General features: G+C 42.2%; 1 protein-coding gene across 2 annotated transcripts in view; it reads right to left on the minus strand.

The window, feature by feature from the left end:
* Positions 1–19,466, minus strand: part of MAMDC2 (MAM domain containing 2) — a 155,040-nt gene that overhangs the window by 48,993 nt on the left and 86,581 nt on the right. For both annotated transcript variants that reach the window (XM_020901881.2, XM_070480367.1), the window contains exons 6-8: positions 13,561–13,817; positions 9,464–9,557; positions 796–939 (exon numbers count right to left, since the gene is read on the minus strand). In XM_020901881.2, the coding sequence (XP_020757540.2) occupies positions 796–939; positions 9,464–9,557; positions 13,561–13,817 (495 nt within the window). The remainder of the gene's footprint in view (positions 1–795; positions 940–9,463; positions 9,558–13,560; positions 13,818–19,466) is intronic.

Genomic DNA, 19,466 nt, shown 5'->3' on the forward strand with positions numbered 1-19,466 from the left:
TTTCTGGTAAGTCACCCCCATACCCAGTATATAAATATTAATTAGACAGTAACCCTTTGAGAACAAGCCCTTTCCTGCAGTCTCTACTGGAGTGGACTTTGCATGGGCTGTCTTTTTGGCGATAGATAATCCTTACACAAAGGGAGCTCACACTGATTTCTAAGAGCTTCCTGTAAGCCTATCCATCAAGTGCCCACCCAACATTTCCCAACAGCTGTGATAGCTTTTATGTCCCACTATGTATTATTTACTGCAATAAAACACATATAGTGCAAATTTTAGCATTTTAACCATTTTAAAGAGTACAGTTCAGTGGCATTTAGTACTTTCACAATGGCTGTGCAGCCACTATTACTCACTTTCAGAATATTTTCACTACTCAAAAGGAAATTCTATACCCATTGAAGAGTCACTCCCCACCCCCTCTCCCTAGCCCCTGGCAACCACTAATCTGCTTTCTGTTTCTACGATTTGCCTATTCTGGATATCTCATGTAATTGGAATCTAATAGGTTTTTAAAGGTACTTCTCTATCTAAAGTGAAGAGCAATATCCAAAGGTTTGACTGCTTAATTAACTGGTACATACATCTGCTAGCACAACAACTTGAATTCCAGTTTTGAAAAACGGTCATACCCAAGATTACCTATTGTCTTTGTTTCTTCACAGCTGTCCCCACACCCACCCCCCTCTTTCAAGCTGGTGTCTTGGTGAGAACAGCTGGGAAATGGAGCATGAAGACTAACCCCCACCCCCACCCCCACCATGACACCCCACACAACAAACTCTGATTTACCTAGGCCTGAAGTGTGGTCTCCTGCCTGAAACATGTTTGGTTTTACTTTCACTCGGGTCCAGCCTGAACCTTCTTTGTCTTGGTAAAAGTTGCAGAGGTCTTCCTCAAAATTGCAGCTTGCTTCTAGGGCACTAAAAGGACGCTCTGAGCAAAGGAGAATCAAAGGTAAAGTAGGCTAAACCCAAGAATCTCAAAGAATGACAATTGATTGACAAATATGTACACATTTGTACTAGGGGAGCTTGGAGAAGCAACACACAACAAAAATATTTTTACCCTAATGGCATGCTGACAGGTTAGCATCAAACCCACGTTTCAGCATGACAAGAAAATTGTTCTTTTCCTCCCTAAATGAGTAGAAAGAAGGAGCTCTGTTCACATTCTCTACAAAAAACCCAAAGTATCAGACTTCAAAAGAAATTTCCTTCCCTGATATAAAGACTGATAGCATTTATGCATATACTTCTTCACAATTCATACAAAATTAAGAGAAAAAGTAAGGATTTTATAGAATTCTTAATTTCTTTCTGACAGATATGTAGAAATAATATTTTCCAGAAATAATTTTCCTTTGTTGATCAATCTCTATGTCAGAAGCACAGCCACTGTCTGTTTATAATTGACATGAGTAGTAGAAGCTGATCTGCTGGAAGAGAATCATTATTCAGTATAAATCACACTGTTCAAACACCAATTCTGTCACTGGTTCTGCTTTTATTTTGGCTTTTGCTGAGTTCTGGTGTCATTTACTCTGTATAAACATCACCTCGTTCCAGATTGCCTGGAGGAAATGCAACATAAAAGGTTCCTGCTCTTTCAAAAATAGCGTGGTCCTGGCAACAAGTAAATGTAAACCTCACTGTTCATATTGCCCACCGAGTCCAGAGGGGATGAGACGGCTGCAGTCTGGGACACACTCACTGTAGCCAAGTATAATCTTATTCTGTATGCTGACATATACTGGCTTAACCTTTCAGGGCCAGAGACAGCACTGTTTTGAATAAGCAGAAAATTATCTCTAGACTCAGTGGTAAAGAATTTGCCTGCAATGCAGGAAATGCAGGAGGCAAGGGTTTGATCCCTGATCCAGAAAGATCTCCTGAAGGAGGAAATGGCAACCTAATCTAGTAGTCTTACCAGGAAAATTTCATGGACAGAGGAGCCTGACAGGCTAACAGTCCACTGGGTCACAAAAGTGTTGGACACAACTGAGTGACTAAGCACACAGTACCTTTTAGGGCCAGAGATAGCACTGTTCTGAATAAGTGGAAAATTATCTCTAGAGAAACACTTGAGTTCTAGGTAAGGGAATCTGATGAAACAGAGAGTTGTTTAGGGAAAAAGACTCATTATTCTCTCAATTTGTCAATATTCAAAGCCAGAAAACAATCCAGTGGTTTGAGGAGCTGGCCTAGCTAAGTGGATGAAAGACACATGACAACCAAATGCTACAAGGGATCCGAGACTCCATCTTGGTCTAGGAAAACAAACAGCTATAGAAGACTTTATTTGGGCAATTGGTGAAATTAGCATATGGACTATAAATTAATTGATAATATTGTATCAGTGTTGAATTTCCAGAATTTTATAATTATTCCATAGCATGCTGGAGAATGTCTCTGGTTTTAGAAAATACCTAATGAAGTATTTAATGGTAAAAGGACATAATATCTATAACCTATTCTTAAATGGTTGATAAAGCAAATGTAGATTTGGCAAAATCTACATTTGTAGATCTGGGTGAAGAGTATACAGGAGTTCCTTATCATAATCTTGGAAATTGTGTCAGAGTTTAAAATGATGCAAAAGTAAAGAGTTTTAAAAATGCTGAATTAAAAAGAAAAGTAAGTGACTAACACCACAATACAAAAAAACAATAGGAAGAAAATGTTCTTACATAACTGGAATCTGAGTATATCTGAGACAATATGCCTTAGCAACTGTACAAGGAGAGGCCCCTGAAAAGCTAGCCAGAAAGAAAGGAAGAGAATTTTCAGCACTCTAAGACTGGTGGTAACCCACTGCTCTGCCTGACTCTGTCAGCATCAAGTTGAATCTTGAAGCTGTGAAGATAAAGTCATGAAGATATACATTTGAAAATGATTATGATAACATACAAGCAAGGATCCTTTGACATCCCCCCTCAGAAATTTGAGCCCATGGGAAACCCCATAATGGTCTTCAGTCTTAGTCACCCCTCTGCCACCTGGTAATGAAAAAGCAGATGGAAATTCAGACCTACAGATAGCCATTCAGCTCAGAAAATAGGGCAGCACTCCCAAAAGCCATGGATAAAGAGAGTGGAAGGTCAGTGACATTATTCATCAGGAATATATCCAGAGGAATATCTACCTGGGCATCCAAAAGAGATCCATAACCCATTTCCTTGGTGTGTGGGAGGAGGTGAGAGGTGATAGTAAAACTTGTAAGTAAGCAAGACTCTGTTGTTTCCATAGTGACAAACTGAGTCAAACAGAGATTTTTCTGAGGACACAGTTATATTCTTTTGCTAAACACTTAGTCCTAGCAGTGGATTTGTTGGGGGTCCTGAGACAGTCTGATAAAAAAAAAACAACCTCAAAGCACAACTCAAAACCTAAATCTTTTTCAACTAGAATGCTTATTCTAGCATGAGATACTATGTAATTCCTGAAGATGGGGGCCAGAGGGCTTATGTATGACCTAAAGTGAGATACCCAAAGATTTGGGGTTAATGAAGAGCCTTTGCTTCAGGCTTGTTTCAGAAGAATGTGTCAAGTGGCGATTGGATTTGAGGAGTGTTAATAACATATTTGAAGCATAGGAAGGAATCAGAGGAAATTGGAAGCTCCAGAGCATCAGTTGATCACCCTGTCCCATCAAAAAAAAAAAGTTCTCTATGAGCATCACAATGTACCATTTAGTTAATTACTTGATTTCCAATGTTTGAACTTTTTAGAATCAGGAGGCTCTGAAGATAAACTAATCTGATAGAGGGTATTGCCGTTTGAGAAGAATGGTTGGGAATATTTCTCATCTTTTCCTCTGCTTCATGAGTTCAGAGATGAACTTAGTATCAGTCCTTGAGATCTAAGAGGATTATCAGCTCCTGTAGTGCTAGAGAGACTTTGGGTGTGGTGCTCTTTAGACTGTTAGACTTGCGCAGTAGCTCTTATTTTAGCACAGGCCAGCCTGAAAGCAGGCTGGGACAGCTCAAAGCTGGCAAGGAAATACAGTGAGTGGGACCTAGCCCCAGACTGAGGAATCAGGATGGAGCAGGGCTGGGCCGCTGATCAGGCTGTGGAGATGTTTGAAGGCCTCTGAGTTAAGGAAGACTGTAATACCTGCAACTGTAGCCTAGGCAACAACTGGAGCCGTGTTTCCAAACCAGACAAGAGGTCTAGGCAGTGTGTTGTTGGTGAATGGTCAATTTGGGGACTTAAGCCCACACAGACATCCTTTTAGAGGTATATCTGTGAGTGTCAGTATCCTCCCAGAGCCTGGCCTGGGTGTGGGATGAATCCAAGGTCAGAGAGAAAGCTAGGTCTGCATATGGCAGAGACTGGAGGTCTCTGTTTGGCAGTTGGGCATTAAGGCATTATTTCTAGAAGTGAGAAGTGAGTGGAATCACCTGTTAGGTATTCAAGGATTTACAGATTAAAAGGAGAGCTTATTCCTATGGTCTAAGTTCTGGGCCAAATGTGGTAGATGGGGGGTTTTCAGATGGGAGAGGCCTGGAAAGGGAAGGGCTATAACTCAAGCTGGGAGGGATGGGATAAGGTCTCACTGTCCTCTGTAAGCATCCTGGGGAAATATTTGGGGGGATGACAAACAGCTGGTGCTTAATACCTGTGACTCTGAGATAGGTTTCAGGTCTGGGAAACTGGATTAATCTAAGAGCAACCAGATGGTGGGAACAAGATGCTTCATGTGTTGAAGTAATTCCTGTCTCAACCTACTAGAGAGATGAGGGAAGAAAATGTCAGATCCAGCTGGGAAAAGCAGAGACAATAAATGTGGAGGTAACCAAGATAAAGAAAAAAATGTTGGTACCTACTGTGAAACAGAAGGACATAAACTATTTGTGAAATGTAAAAGGAAGTATGAAAACTAGAGGGCTCAGCTTCTAAGACTCAGAATCTGGCCCACAGGTGCTTAATGAAGGGCATAAAACAGACTCCAACTTACACATTCTTCAAGGCAGTACCCTTTGCTGGTTCTCTTTAGTTTCAATCTGACTCCCTGTTCTCTAGGGAATGAATGGGAGTATTTTGAAAATTAAGTAAATAATATTGGGTCTCATGACCAAGCATTTTCTGTGTGCCATACTCTTCTAAGGCTATCACAGACATTATTAAGTCATCAATCTTCCTGACAATTCTATGAATCAGATTCTTCCATCCTTGTCCCATAAACGTGAAAACAGTCTCAGAGATGTTAGGTAACAAGCTGAAGGTCACACAGCTTGTAAATGGCAGAGTAGGGATGTGAGTCCAAAATCCTGGTTCTTAAGCACAATACTTTGATCGTGCAGTTAAACCATTTAAAGCAAAGCTGGTGTACTAGGAAATTCTGAAGGCCAATAGGGAACCTTGGTTAACTATAAAAATGTGAATCCCTCCCTCCCTATGGAGGAAGGGTCTTTATCTGGGCTGGATTTCACCGAGGAAGGGGTCACCATCTCTCTTAACAAATGGTCCTTATTGTGCAGGAAAATATCTTTTCTTTTCATCAACCAGTAGAAAAGAGTTCACATATACTCTGTATCTTTTTTAATGGGAAAATGTTTCTAAATGTTACTTCTATGGTGGTTCACTAGATTCTATCACCTTCCATCTGCCTTCACTCCACCTGCTATCCATTATAGATGTTAAATAAATTCCTCTTCTATATGCATAACTTGGAAATATTTTTAAAAGTTCAATGTAAATGTCCAGTGACTGAGAAGAGAAATTTCTAAAAATAATGTTAAAGAGGTTGTAAAACTATTATTAACATCACTGAAACATTAACTGATGGAGTTAGGGAGCAATCACATTTAGAGAGTAAAGTCACTTTGGTTTCTGTGTTCTGCCAAATTTAGAGACTCTTAATTTTTGGTTACTGTTAGGATTAAATCATTTTAATTACAGCATATAAATATGTAAATCAAGTCTGTTCTATTTCACTAGTTTTGTTTTTTTTTCAAATTAGAATTAGTAAAAACTAATATTTGATTTCAGCTAATTAGTAAGTTTCTCTGTGATTTGGAGGTAAAAAATTAGCTCGAGTGGAAAATATTCTAAGCTCCTTTGCTTATAGAATATATTTGAAACTGGGGGCACTCTCCGTCCCCATTCTGATGTCTATGTCAGAAGCTTTCTCTGTCTCTTTTTATCCTTTAATAAAACTCTGCTTCACAAAAGCTCTTGAGTGATCAAACCTGGTCCCTGGTCCTGAAGATAAATCTTCTTCTTTGGAGATCAAGAATCTGATACCGTTCACCATAAGCTATCATCTTGGGGGCTTGTCTGGGATCTTTAGGACAAGCTTTCAGCTTTTCAACCTCCTCATCAATTGAAGGCTTCCCATGGTGGGTTTCTCTGCTTCAAGGAAAGGATTTTCTTCAACTCTGCGAATACCTTCACCAACAGCAATTGTATGTGACACCTCTTCTTGATCTGATGACATCTAACAATCCTAAGATGGACTGATGTAACTATGGACATAATATGAATTTGTGACTGTTTTGCCCCATAAAATCCAGAGGAAGTGATGGTATGCAACTTTTGAGGCTGGGTCATAAAAGGTGTTACAGCTTCCTCCTGGTTCTTTCGGAACATGGCTTCGCCGGAAGTCAGCCACCAGTGAAGTAGTCTGACAACCCCGAGACCACCTTCCTGGGGAGACCATGTGTAAGTGGTTCAGGAGGCAAACCTAACTGAGCTCCCAGACAACTGCCAGCAGCAACTGCCAGTCACGTTTATGAGTCGGCACCAAAACACTCTTTCCGTGGTTTTTTAATCTTTTCTGAAGAAAAGCCCTTTTGATTAAAAAGCAAAAAGAATATTTTATGGAAAGCTGTGAGGATGTAATAGAAGAGGTCGAGAAGGCTGAACAGGAAGGAGGCTGGCAGGAAGGAGGCTGGCAATTCCAGAACGCCTTGGTAGAAAAACTGCTCAACTATCTCCTCCTAAGGTTTCTTCCATCTCTGGGTTACTCCAGACAAGATTAAAAGTCCTGAAGAGAGTTTGGTTGGCCCCAGCTTGAGGCATCTGACAGTTCTTTGGTTGATCCAATATGATCAGATTTGCAAAGATGTAAAATTTACCAAGACCCGTGGTTGACATAGGTGTGTAGAAACAGGCTTTCTCACATGTGACTTTCAAGTAAGTTGCCTTGGCTTTTTCTGGAGCCTGATAGTACCCTAAGATACACACACACACACACACACACACACACACACACACATATTCTTAAGGACATACTCTTCAATCAAGATATTTCACAATGTAGAATTTTTCTAAAAGAAAAAAAATTAGTTAATTGAGTGATGATATAGATAATTGGTTATTTTATTATTGCTTGGAATAGCAACATTTGTTATTGTTGTTCAGTTGCTAAGCTAAGTCATGGCCGACTCTTTGCAACCTATTGACTGCAGCATGCCAGGTTACTCTGTCCCCAACTATCTCCTGGAGTTTGTTGAAATTCATGTTCATTGAGTCAGTAATTCGATCCAACCGTATCATCCTCTGTCATCCCCTTCTCCTCCTGCCTCCAATCTTTCCCAGCATCAGGGTCTTTTCCAATGAGTCTACTCTTCACATCAAGTGGCCCAAGTTTTGGAGCTTCAGCTTCAGCATCAGTCCTTCCAATGAATATTCAGGGTTGATTTCCTTTAGGATTGACTATTTTGATCTCCTTGCAGCCCAAGGGACTCTCAAGTCTCCTCCAGCACCACAATTCAACAGCATCAAGTCTTAGGCTCTCAGCCTTCTTTATGGTCCAACTCATATCCATACATGAGTACTGGAAAAAACCATAGCTTTGACTATACAGACCTTTGCCAGCAAAGAGATATCTCTGCTTTTTAATATGCTGTCTGGGTTTGTCATTGCTTTTCTTCTGAGGAGCAAGCATCTTTTAATTTCATGGCTGCAATCATCATCCGCAGTGATTTTGGAGCCCAAGAAAACAAAATCTGTCTCTGCTTCCACTTTTTCCCCTCTGTTTCCCTGAAATGATGGGACTGGTTGCCATGATCTTAGCTTTTGTAATGTTGAGTTTCAACCTAGCTTTTTCACTCTCTTCTTTTACTCACATCAAGAGGTTCTTTAGTTCCTCTTCAATTTCTGCCATTAGAGTGGTATCATCTGCATATCTGAAGTTGCAAAATTGGAATGTCCTAATTGTCCAACAGTAGGAAACTGTTTAAATAAATGATAATAAAGCCATATGCTAGAGTGCTTTATAGCCATTAGAAATTACGATGTAGTCCCATATTTGTTTATATAGATACATGTCCATTATGTACTGTTATATGAAAAAAAGCAAGTTATACATTGTAGGTACAGTATGACTTTATTTTTGTAAAAATAAATACATATATATATGCACATTAAAAAAAAGAATATATTCAAAACTATATTAAATTAGAGACCAACTCTATCTTATGTGAAAGTTACACTACCAAAACCAAGTTCAAAAATTCACTTCCCACACTCCAAAACCCAGAACAAGGGCTCCTTAATAAGATGGATGACCACTGTGTCTCCCTGGGGCCTCTCAAGGAAACAAATTCATTAAAAGGTATGGTCAGCTGAATTTATTTGTGCATGCATGCATGCTAAGTGACTTCAGTTGTGTCCAACTCTTTGCGACTCTATGGACTATAGTCTACCAGTCTTCTGTCCATGGGATTCTCCAGGCAAGAATACTGGAGTGAGTTGCCATGCCCTCCTCCAAGGGTTCTTCCTGACTCAGGGATCAAACCCATGTCTCTTATGTCTCCTGCATTGGCAGGAAGGCATTTATCTGGGTTATCAATTATAGTGTCACCCTTCTAATTCTAAAACATTTGTTTTCTAATTCACTTTGAACTGATTTGCTTACCTATTTTCCCAGGAAGTAAAAATGCCCTCTCTTTACAAACACAAAGTTTATGGAAATTACAAAATTGGTCATGATAAAATTATGTGAGCATTCAATTAGAAAGAGAAATTGAATACATACTCTGAAGTCAAAACCATCATACAGAATGTATACCAAATACTAACATCTTTAAACAGGAGGACATTTAAAAATTAGATTCATAAATTTAGAAAGAGTTCTTATAATTCTACTCAGTAGATTTTGAGAGTTTTTTCTGTCTACTCTATATACATGTCTATGGACCCAAGATTTCCTTTAAAGAGAAAGATGGAGTGGAGGGGAGGTATTTAATTTTACTTTCCTAGTACATAGAGAAGATAAAATCTCCTTAACTCAGGAAAACTGACCTCTGGTGTCAGGAAAATCAGTTTCATTCTGTGAGAGGAAAAAAAGAGTAAAATAACAGAGAAATGACTATTTGGTTAAATAATTTAAGGATGAGATAAAAAAGGAAAAGAAGAGGAAATTAGAAGGAATTAAAGCAAGTCCTGACCATAGGCATCTGTTGACAAAAGAAGATCCTAAATGGGAGGAAGAAGAGAAAGAGAATGCTTACCTGTCTGATTTTGGCAGTGAACAGGAGAGAAAGAAATATCATCCAGGGCCACATATCCTCCTTTGGGACCATTGAAGGCAACTTCAAAAATAACCTGCAGAGGAGAAAGACATGTTACATGTTTACGTAATTTCTTTTAGGCTTAAATGTTTGTACTATGACTTAAAATGGGTTGAGCCAGGTATATAGGTATTTGAGCAGCTCCCTCCTTAACCCACAGTTTCTTCAGGGGAGAGTGACTACTAAGCCCTAAGTTGCATTTTATTGGTGGACTTTCCCCCCCTCCCTTGCATGTCCAAGTACTTATATCACTTGCTGATAGGACTGCAGACTCAATAATCTGTTTTATGAACTTCAATTAAAGAGGCAACATGCTGCTTGCAGAAGGCAATCCTACCCTTCACAGAGCCCTAAGCCCTTCCCAGGTTCTCTTTTTCATGCATAAAATGCTATGTCCATCTGGACAAAGATGCAGCAATCAGAGATGATTACCTGATGCCTAAGGCAGAATCAGGCCCAGAACTCCTGTGTATAAATGTTAGGTTTTCGGCATACCCTGGCATGCTCAAATAGAGAGAACATGGGATTATTAACGAGTTCAGGTCCCTTTAGTTATACTGTCTTCTCTGCCACCAACTTTAACTTTGAGTTCAATGGACGACTCTCTGCTTCCCATGGGGATCAAGTATGGGGAGCACAACACTCATCTGTGTTGGGAAAACCACCGACGTGTGCAGACCACTCTGCTGGATTGATAACATAAGATACGCTGTTGAACAGGGGTGGACATCCAAGTGCCCACCCAGGCCAGGCACGTAATGTAAATGCATGATATGGGTTTCATCTGATGCAGCAGGAAATGGTGTGACTTGGGGAGCAAGGCTCATCTACCGGGGACAGCTGCTACTTAGCTTTGTCAGCTGCTGGCAGATGTGAATTCAGGCCTAACATGCCTGGACTCACCAAACTATCAAGAGGATTTGATCGCTAGATTTTTATTTGAAATCTTCAGATTTTTCAGTGCTAACAATTCATTCAAAAACTAAAACAAATGTGTACAAAATAAAAACAAATACCACTATAGCAGCTAGACAAATCCCTATAGGCTAGATCTAACCCATAGGCCTCTCTAGTCTTCACCTTCTGCTAAGGAGAATGCTGTCTTAGAGGCAGACAGACCAGAGTTCAAATCCTGTTTCTGTCACTTTATTAACTAAGTGACCTTGGGGACATAGCTAACCCTTTCAGAACAGCACTTTTCTTGTTATAAAATAGCCATTTTAACATCTTCCTTGTAGGACTGTAGATATGATTAAATGAGATAATGTATATATAGAGCCTATGGAGTCAGGTGCATAACAAGCTCTGAACTAAATCCATGCCTTTTTCTCCAGGGTGACCCCCTCCTGAACCAATATTCATGTCTGAGTCTAGCTGGCCACTAATTAACTCTAGTTTGTCCCTTTTCTCCTCTAGTTCTCAATTTCTTAATTTTTGAGAAAAGAGTTTGGATAAGATTGTCCCTTTCAGCTTGACAACAATGGTCCTTAGACACTTGGTCTCTCCAAAATCTAAGACAACCCTGGAAGTTTGTCTCTGGCAATGGAGGAAGGGCTGAGAACCAAGGGGACAGATTTGGGTGAATGAGGAGGAACAAATTCAGTTTACAAGCTCAACATAGGCCTATGACATTTCATTTTCAAGGTGATAAAGCCAACAACAGACTGATCTTACTGATTGATCTAAATATCCTTACTGGATAAGGATATTTCCAATCATAATTTGCAAATCACAGCCTTTGTGTCATTGTGTTCTCTCTTGTTCAGCTATTTGTCTTCCTTTAAAAAATTCATTTGAGAATACGGGGACATTAAATTCACTGATTTCCGCAGGGTAGTCTTCTTTTCTCGGCAATTATCAGGAGCCAATAATCCTGATGTAATGAGTACCAACTGCCAGGGCAAAATCATGCATGTGTGGCTCAAAAGTATATGTACTTAAGTTTAGTAGTAAACTTAAGCAGTAAACAGAAATGGTAACTTTTCAAGCATTGATTAAAAAGAAAATTCAGCAAATCTCACTCGTATAAATGTTGCCCCAGGAGTTTACAGTTGGATGAAAGGAATTTGCAAGGGCAACGCTTTCACTGTGCATGTGACTTGTGCCTTTAATAGAAGGAAAACTTTCTCAAGCAGCATGTGCATTTCTTTTTCTCCTTGTAACCCAAACTCACAGAAAATTTTCCACTGGGCTGCAAGAGCAAATCAAGGCCTGGTTAGACTTTGGAATAGGAAATAGCACACATACTACAAAAGTCCCCTCTCTGGGGCTGTCTGGGGTAGGGGGAATTGGAAGAGGGAAAGGGAGAGGCAGGCACACAATCCATGGACAGAATACTTCCAAAACCGAGACCCCACCCCAACACTCACTGAAATGCCACATCAGGTGAGCAGATGGCACTACTGAAAAGCATCCAGAGGATCATCGGCTTCTTTTGCACTCTAAACAGAACTAGGGGAGATACTGCAAAAAGTGCAAAGTGAAAGCAGGGAATGTTCACAACCTGTGGGAACTAAGACTCTTTAGAGCCCCAGATCTGCAACCACAGTCCTGCATCCCTGGATTCCGGAGGTCCCAGGGGTCGCTGGACAGAGCTCCCCTTTTCCTTCAAATTTAAGTCAGATTTAGTGCAGGGAATTTTCTTAGCACCCTGGCACTCACCAGTGGTGTGACCTAGAACAAAACAGCAAACGTCTTGCACTTTCCATTTCCTCCTCTTTCATCTGGAATATGGGGATAATTTTATCCGCTTTGTTGGATTGTTGTCAGCACTGAAATACGTGTGTGTGTGTGTGTGTGCTCAGTTGTTTCTGACTCTGCGACCCCATGGACTGTAGCCCGCCAAGCTTCTCTGTTCATGGGATTTCCCAGGCAAGAACACTGGAGTGGGTTGCCATTTCCTTCTCCAGGGGGTCTTCCCAAGCCAGGGACTGAACCCGGGTCTCTTGCTTCTCCTGCACTGGCAGGCAGAGTCTTTACCACTGTGTCCCCTGGGAAGCCCAGAATACATGTATAGATATGTATTAATATATGTGCTTACAAAAAGGTCTTCAAGGATGAATACCAAGATGTTAGTTCTTTTCTTTGCAGGGCTGCTGTAGGGCGTTTTAGTTTGTTTTGCTTCTCTGAATTTTCTAATTCTTCTGTACTGGACATTTACCGCTCATGTAAATGAACAGTTTTAAACCATAAAAAGTTAAAAAAAACTTTAGAGGCCACAAGGCTTGTTTCAAATTAGGGCCAAAATCATGTTTATTTATGACTTTTATGACATTATTTACACTGTAAAGGAGAAAAGAAAAAATAGGTCTTTTTTTTTTTCTCTAAATTTAGAAAGAGTGTTCCCTCAGGTAAGGGGAACCTTCACAGCTGCTGTCAGGAGCTGAAGTTTCAGAGTGAGGTTCACATAGAAGGAGTTTCACTAATCTCATCTGAACTCACACGACCACAGTGCAAGTTCAGAGGGAGAGTGTGGCCAAGAAAACTAGTTGGTTGACTGGCTTTCCCATATTTGTCTTTACTAAGAAATACTCGTCTAGGGAGAAGGTGAGGGTGGGATGTTTCAAGAGAGCAGCATCGAAACATGTATATTATCAAGGGTGAAACAAATCACCAGCCCAGTTTGGATGCATGAGACAAGTGCTCGGGGCTGGTGCACTGGGAAGACCCAGAGGGATCAGGTGGGGAGGGAAGTGGGAGGGGGGATCGGGATGGGGAATACATGTAAATCCATGGCTGATTCATGTCAATGTATGGCAAAAACCACTACAATATTGTAAAGTAATTAGCCTCCAACTAATAAAAATAAATGAAAAAAAAAAAAAAAAGAAATACTCGTCTAGAAAATGAAGTGATAGAGGAGGAAGGCAGAGAGAATACAGAGGAAGGGATAAAAGTGGAGAAGGCCAAGGAAGGGAAAAGGGAGATTAGGACTGAGACACAGAGGCAAAGGAGGAATGAGTATGAGACTGCAGTATCTCCTGAACTCCACATCTGGGTGTGGGTGGCATCTCTGCAGAGTGGCCAGGCACACCTACCTGCATGGGGTACGGGGCACTGAACTCCACCTCAGCAAGGTTCCAGCCAGCAGCCCCTGGATCGCCCACTTTCCAGATCTCCTCATACAGGCCGGCTGCATCCCTCGTGTACACAGAGAAGATGTTGTCATTCCCCTGCTGGAGTTGGTAATAAAATGACAGGCAGCCAGACATGGGGGCTGTGGTCATCGGGGAGATGAGCTGGGCCACCTCCTGGAAGTGCTTGACATACATAGAGTCCACGTACATGTAATGGCCTGAAATCACACAGAGGAAAAAACCTAAGACCAGCAGACGGATTCTCAGACGTGACTACACAACTTGGGATTTACTTCAAAATAACCCGGTGGGAGTGGAGGAAAGGAGAGAGTGGGCTCTAGATGAAAGAAGTTTGGCCATAGGTTGATGAAAGTTGCAGCTGGGAGATAAATAGTGGACTTCACTGTGCTCTGCTTAAGATAAGGACCACTCTTTCTCTTTCCTTTACCTTTGATTGAAGCAAAACATGCATATAGAAAGGCAGGTATGCCATCTGTAAAGTGTTTGAGTGTTTATAAGCTGAACACAGTTGAGGAAAAGAAGCAGAACATGACCCTGAAGGCCCCTCCAACAAGCCTTCTTTGAGTGATGAGGCTTCTAAGAGCATACGGAGCACACCATCTGTTCTCCTCTACATCTTTGCCATATGCATGTAATGTCACTGTGTGTTCTTTGAGTGAAACAAAGATTTCAAATTCAAACTAGATGACAGTTTGTACCTCTTTAATAGAACATGGAGGTCAGTCAACACTGTCGACAGGGTTAGGATTTGGGAAGTTGAATTTGGGACCACGCCCCCTTCTCTTGATGGTTGGCAAGGCCTTGGTGGACTCCAGACCCAATAGCTGATCTTCATTAGAGGCATTTTGGTAAAATAAAGAAACTGAGAGGTGGAGGCGGGAGAACTCGGATTTGGCATTAAACGCGCTGGCTTTGAATCCAGCTCTACATCTCATGCCCTGTGACTTTGAGCAAGTTACTGAATATCTCTGGACAATTTCCTGATCTCCAGAATAAGAATCAAATATTTCTCTCACAGGGTTGATCTGAATGTTAAATGAGATTGTGTATATGAAGTGGTTAGTGTATACCTGGCACATTGTAATTGCCTAAGATAGTTATAACGAAGTAAAGGAATGCCATTAATGTTTTTATACCTTGCTCCTCTCATATGGTACTATTAGTATCAGCAATTTTATTGATTAGTCTAAATTTATTTGAGCTGCAGTGATAGAGGAGTGTGAGGCAATGCAGCTATGATAGAATGGCCTTTCTATTTATAAGTTCAGAACAATTACAATTTAATGTCTTTGCTTTTATTACATGGTGCCTGGTTTATAATCTTTTCTTTTATTGCCAGCAAAATAGCAGTAAGTATATTAGGAAGAATATATGCATTCACATACTGGACACTTGCTTTGCAGCTAACACACCACCTGGAATGTGGTAGGCCCTCAACAACTGGTGATTCAAAGCAGAAACATGGTCTCAGAACAATCCTCACTGCAATATGGCAGAGGGGAAAGGTGGATAAATCAAAGCTCCTTTCTCCCAGTAGCAAATTGTTCAACCCACTCTGAAAAATCTCCCTGGCTTAAATAAAATTGTCTGACTATCTTGCCAAGCCATGCGACTATGAATAAACAGAAATCGCAAACTCAGATCATCAGAGGAGTCAGCCTGATCAAGTATATGACTGAAGTGGAGTGGGTCAGGGAGAAAATGGAGAGTGACGGGATTAGCTGCCAACAGTGGAAATCACGTTTCACCAGCAACGGGAAGCAGATATCAAACTTCCCTGAAAGAAATCAGAAAATCTGATATGCTGGGCCTGTATTCTTGGGCTGTGACAGTCAGCTGGGGGTGAGGGGCGCTGGCCCTGTGCGTGGACCCGTGCCCCTCCCTGATTACCCATCCGTCTACTTCCGGCCAATGCCCTCACATCAGCCAGGGGCTGCAGGCCTCTCCCGCTGAAACTCAAGATCCAGATTTTTCTGGCAAATACGTTCATTTAAAAATGATACCACCTGTATTATTTTGCTAGGATTACCATAACAGTAACCTAAACTGGATGGCTGAAATTAAAGAAATTTGTCATTCCACAATTTAGGAGGCTAGAAGTCCAAGGTCAAGGTATGGGAACAATTAGTTCCTTCTGACAGATGGCAGGGAGACCCCGTTCTATGCCTCTCTCCTGGCTTCCGTGGCATTGGCAATTTTTGACACTGACTGATAGATCTCTGTCTACATGGTCACGTGGTGTTCTCCCTTCTAAGCTTGGATCTCTCTGTGGCCAAATTTCCCTTTTTTATAAAGATACCAGTCATACTGGACTTGGGCGGGACCGAGGTTCACCCCACTTTAGTATGACCTCATCTTAACCAACTAATCTTCAGTGACCCCATTTCCATTCCCCCATTCTGAAGTTCTGGGGGTTAGGACTTTAACATATGGATTTTGAGGAAATACAATTCAACCTATAATACCTCCCACCACAATTTTTTAAACTTTGTGAGTGCCAAATAAATGTAACTGCAAGACTGGCAGCAGCTGATGAGCTCCCAGTTGGCTGCCTCTGGGGAGGGATTTTAAAGGAAGAATCAGAATGTTGGACTGAGCAGAATCCAGGAACTTCTGATAAGGAGACAAGGCCACGAGTGCCCCTGGTAAGGTTAGTGTTCTCTGAAGCACTGCTGGCGGCCAGCCAGACATGAAGAAGGAATTCCGTCTACCCAGGCGAAGCACACCTCCCAAACTCCAGGAGACCTCAGGAAATCTAGGAGACCTCACAAATTGACTGGAAATCATTTGTTCTGCTTCCAGAGTACATGGTAACTGTGTTTAGGAGCAATGTCTCACACTCCTTCCCATTATGAATGTATCTTCCTCACAGCTGACAGGTATCTGACAGTGCTTCTTAAAGGCTACTTACTCACCTCCTGGGTGGACAAAATTTAAATACCTGAATTTGCAGCTAGTGCCTAGTTAACAACCCATGCACAAGACAGGAGGTTAATGAGCCACAGTCCCACTTCTGGTCCCAAACAACAGCAAACACAACGTGACCTGCCCTAAGTGAGTCAGAGAGGCTGCTGGGAATCCGACCAGGACTGCTGACACCAAGTCTCCCATGGAACCACTAGACCAGACCACATGCCATTGCCTCCCCACCCTTTCCTCTCTGGCATTCATTTGTTGCCAAAGTTAGGTACTATTTACTGACTATCTGAGTAAGACACTTTCTCACTGGGAAACAGAAGGTAACTCATCAGAAGCTTATCATCTCAGTTGAAGGAGTGTGGATGATTCAGAAATCACCAGGTGTCAGCCGCAGGAAGCTGGGCCACAGGAATGACTACCAGCCCAGGCTGAATATGTGTCATCAGGTACAATCTGCTCTGAGGTTGGGAGCAGGTGGTGGTGCAGGCACTGTTTTGTGTACCCTTCCAAGGGGAATGAGGAAGGTAGCCTGCAGTGCTTGGAAACTTACGGCTAGTGTCTTATATTATGAGAACTTTTCTGCCCAACTCAGTGAGGCCAATTCCTCAACTGGCCCAGGGTTCTGGAACCTCCAGAATCTCTAGAAGAAGCCTTTTAGAAAGAAAAATCAGATCCTTTAAGTCTGAGTAGATTAAAGTAGGTATAGATAGATCTTAGGTGGAAAGGATCCTTATAATCAACCAAACCGTTGGGGATCCTGTTAAAAGAGCAAAACTCTCTGTGACGCAAGCCAAAGCTCAGGCCCCTCAGGCAAAACGCCTGCGGTAGGAGCACATGCACGCTCTCTTCTGAAGAGGGCTTCCCTCCTTTCTTACAGAAGCTCTTTGTCTTAGCTCAGCTTTTCATGTGGAACCAGTGGCTCACTGGTAGTCAGCCATTTTCCCTTGAATTAGGAAAAGAACTTTGAAGGCAGCTCCTGACCTTCTATTTTCAAACAGTCTGGCTAACCAGCATTCCACAGAGATTGCCCTAGGCTTGGCTGCGATGCCAACGGCATCCTCTGACTCAGCTGTGATTCGGTCCCGTTGGCCACATTTGTGCTCCAGTTGCAATGTCTGCCTCTGTGTCATGGTTGTCTGGACGAGCTGTCTCCTGGGTGTGGGGGAAGACCCAAAGAAAGGCATGCCAGTGGATCTGCTGCCATTGTGAGGAGGTAGCACCCAAAGGCATCTAGTTACCATGCCCGCTCTCCAGTCTACAGGTCTGGCAGTTACCTGATGAACCTTTAGTTCTAAGGGTTTAGTAAGTTTTACTATAATAGAGTCTGACTCTACTGTAGAGTCAGTATATGAAGTGGGACTTCTAGTTTCTGCCAAGATCTCATTGATAAGGACAATGGGGCAGAAGTCCCTCTATTTTCTACAGAGTGGTGCTAAACTATCCCTGTTGTATATGCTACATTGTGGCAGACCTGGAGTCTAAACCTGCTCTACCAGATTAGACCCTTTCACCTCCCTAATAATCCTAACCCTCCGTCCCCACCCACCTCCGCCAGCCTGTATATATGAGAAGGCCAAGGAGGGATCAGAGAGACTGGAGGCAGTTTCCTTGAAGAGACTTGTGGAGCTGACCCACCATGTGTTTCCTTTTGATCCCCCAAGGGAATGGGAGGGGCTTGCTTCCCCTTTCTTACCTTTACCCAAGGGAGGGGGTTTCAGAGAACCACTTGTAGAGAAGGTGGGGGAGGGAAACTACCATCTAATCTCATCCCACCCATGCTTGCAAGTTCCTGGGTTCTGTGACTGCCTTGGGCCTTGAGAGGAGGGTGGCAGTTACTAGAACTCCAGTGGTAACTGGAGTTTGTGCATTGCAGAGGCTAGGCCTCTGTATCAGAGCCTTGACGGCATGCAGCTAGAGGCTGTAGGGACCTGGGGGCAGAAGGGAGAGAAAGGACTTTTGTTGCCAGTGAGCCAGACTTCCAGAGTTTGATGGGGGAGACATCTGAGTTTTCCCGAAGCCTAGGTGGAAAACTCGGAAGGTAGCTGGGCTAGAGTGCCTTAAGACTCTTCTCAAAAGGATTGCATGCAGGGCGGTAACCCTAACAAAAAGGGGCTGGTGGGGTGTACCTCATAACCATCACTAAGGGGGATTCACAGATGGCCAGTCAGAGAGTGCATCATTTTTGTCATTGGCTGTGAGAGACATAGCCAGCATCCAGCCACCTGCAGCGTGAAGGTCATCGACTCCAGATTAAAGAGCAGGTCACATATGACCTTTCGTCCCCTTCCCTTCCCCATCTTGCCTCCCCCAACCCTGGAGAAGCCAGAAGCAGCAGCGTGAGTGGGGAAAGATGAAGAAAAGAGCAAAGGGAAGAAGTATGAAGAAGTAAAGCCCAATCCCTTCTCTACAGCTGCTCTGTGTTCTGGTTGAAGGATGAGAAATTGGAGTTCCAAATCAACTGAACTTAATCCTTAAAAATGAGGCGGTTTGTTAATATCAGAAGGTGCCTGGAAAGCCATGGTGAAGTCACCCAAGGACAGAGAAAGGAGATCCAGCAGAGTTTGCACAAAGGTAATGGTGAGAAAATTAATAAAGCTGCTTCCCTGTTGAGTGCCTTTGCGATGAACCAAATGGATCAGTGCAGATAGAGAACGAATAAGTGCTATGAAGATGATGCTTGAACTCAATCCAAACTGAAATGAGAAAAGAATGTTGTGAGTTATGGAAAGATGATCCTTCCATCTCAGGGTCTTTGATGGAGTGAAACAACTCTGACCTTATTCTACATTTTGAAACTTTGTTCAGCTCCTTCTGTAGCGGCACCATATGCAGACCTGATTTTTGAAATTTCAGCAAAAGAACAGATTTCCCTTGTTATCTTTCCAGCAATTATCTCCTTTTTGCTAAGACAGGTGGGAAACAGTAAT

This window comes from Odocoileus virginianus, chromosome 18, assembly GCF_023699985.2.
Source record: "Odocoileus virginianus isolate 20LAN1187 ecotype Illinois chromosome 18, Ovbor_1.2, whole genome shotgun sequence".
NCBI classification, from domain to species: domain Eukaryota; kingdom Metazoa; phylum Chordata; class Mammalia; order Artiodactyla; family Cervidae; genus Odocoileus; species Odocoileus virginianus.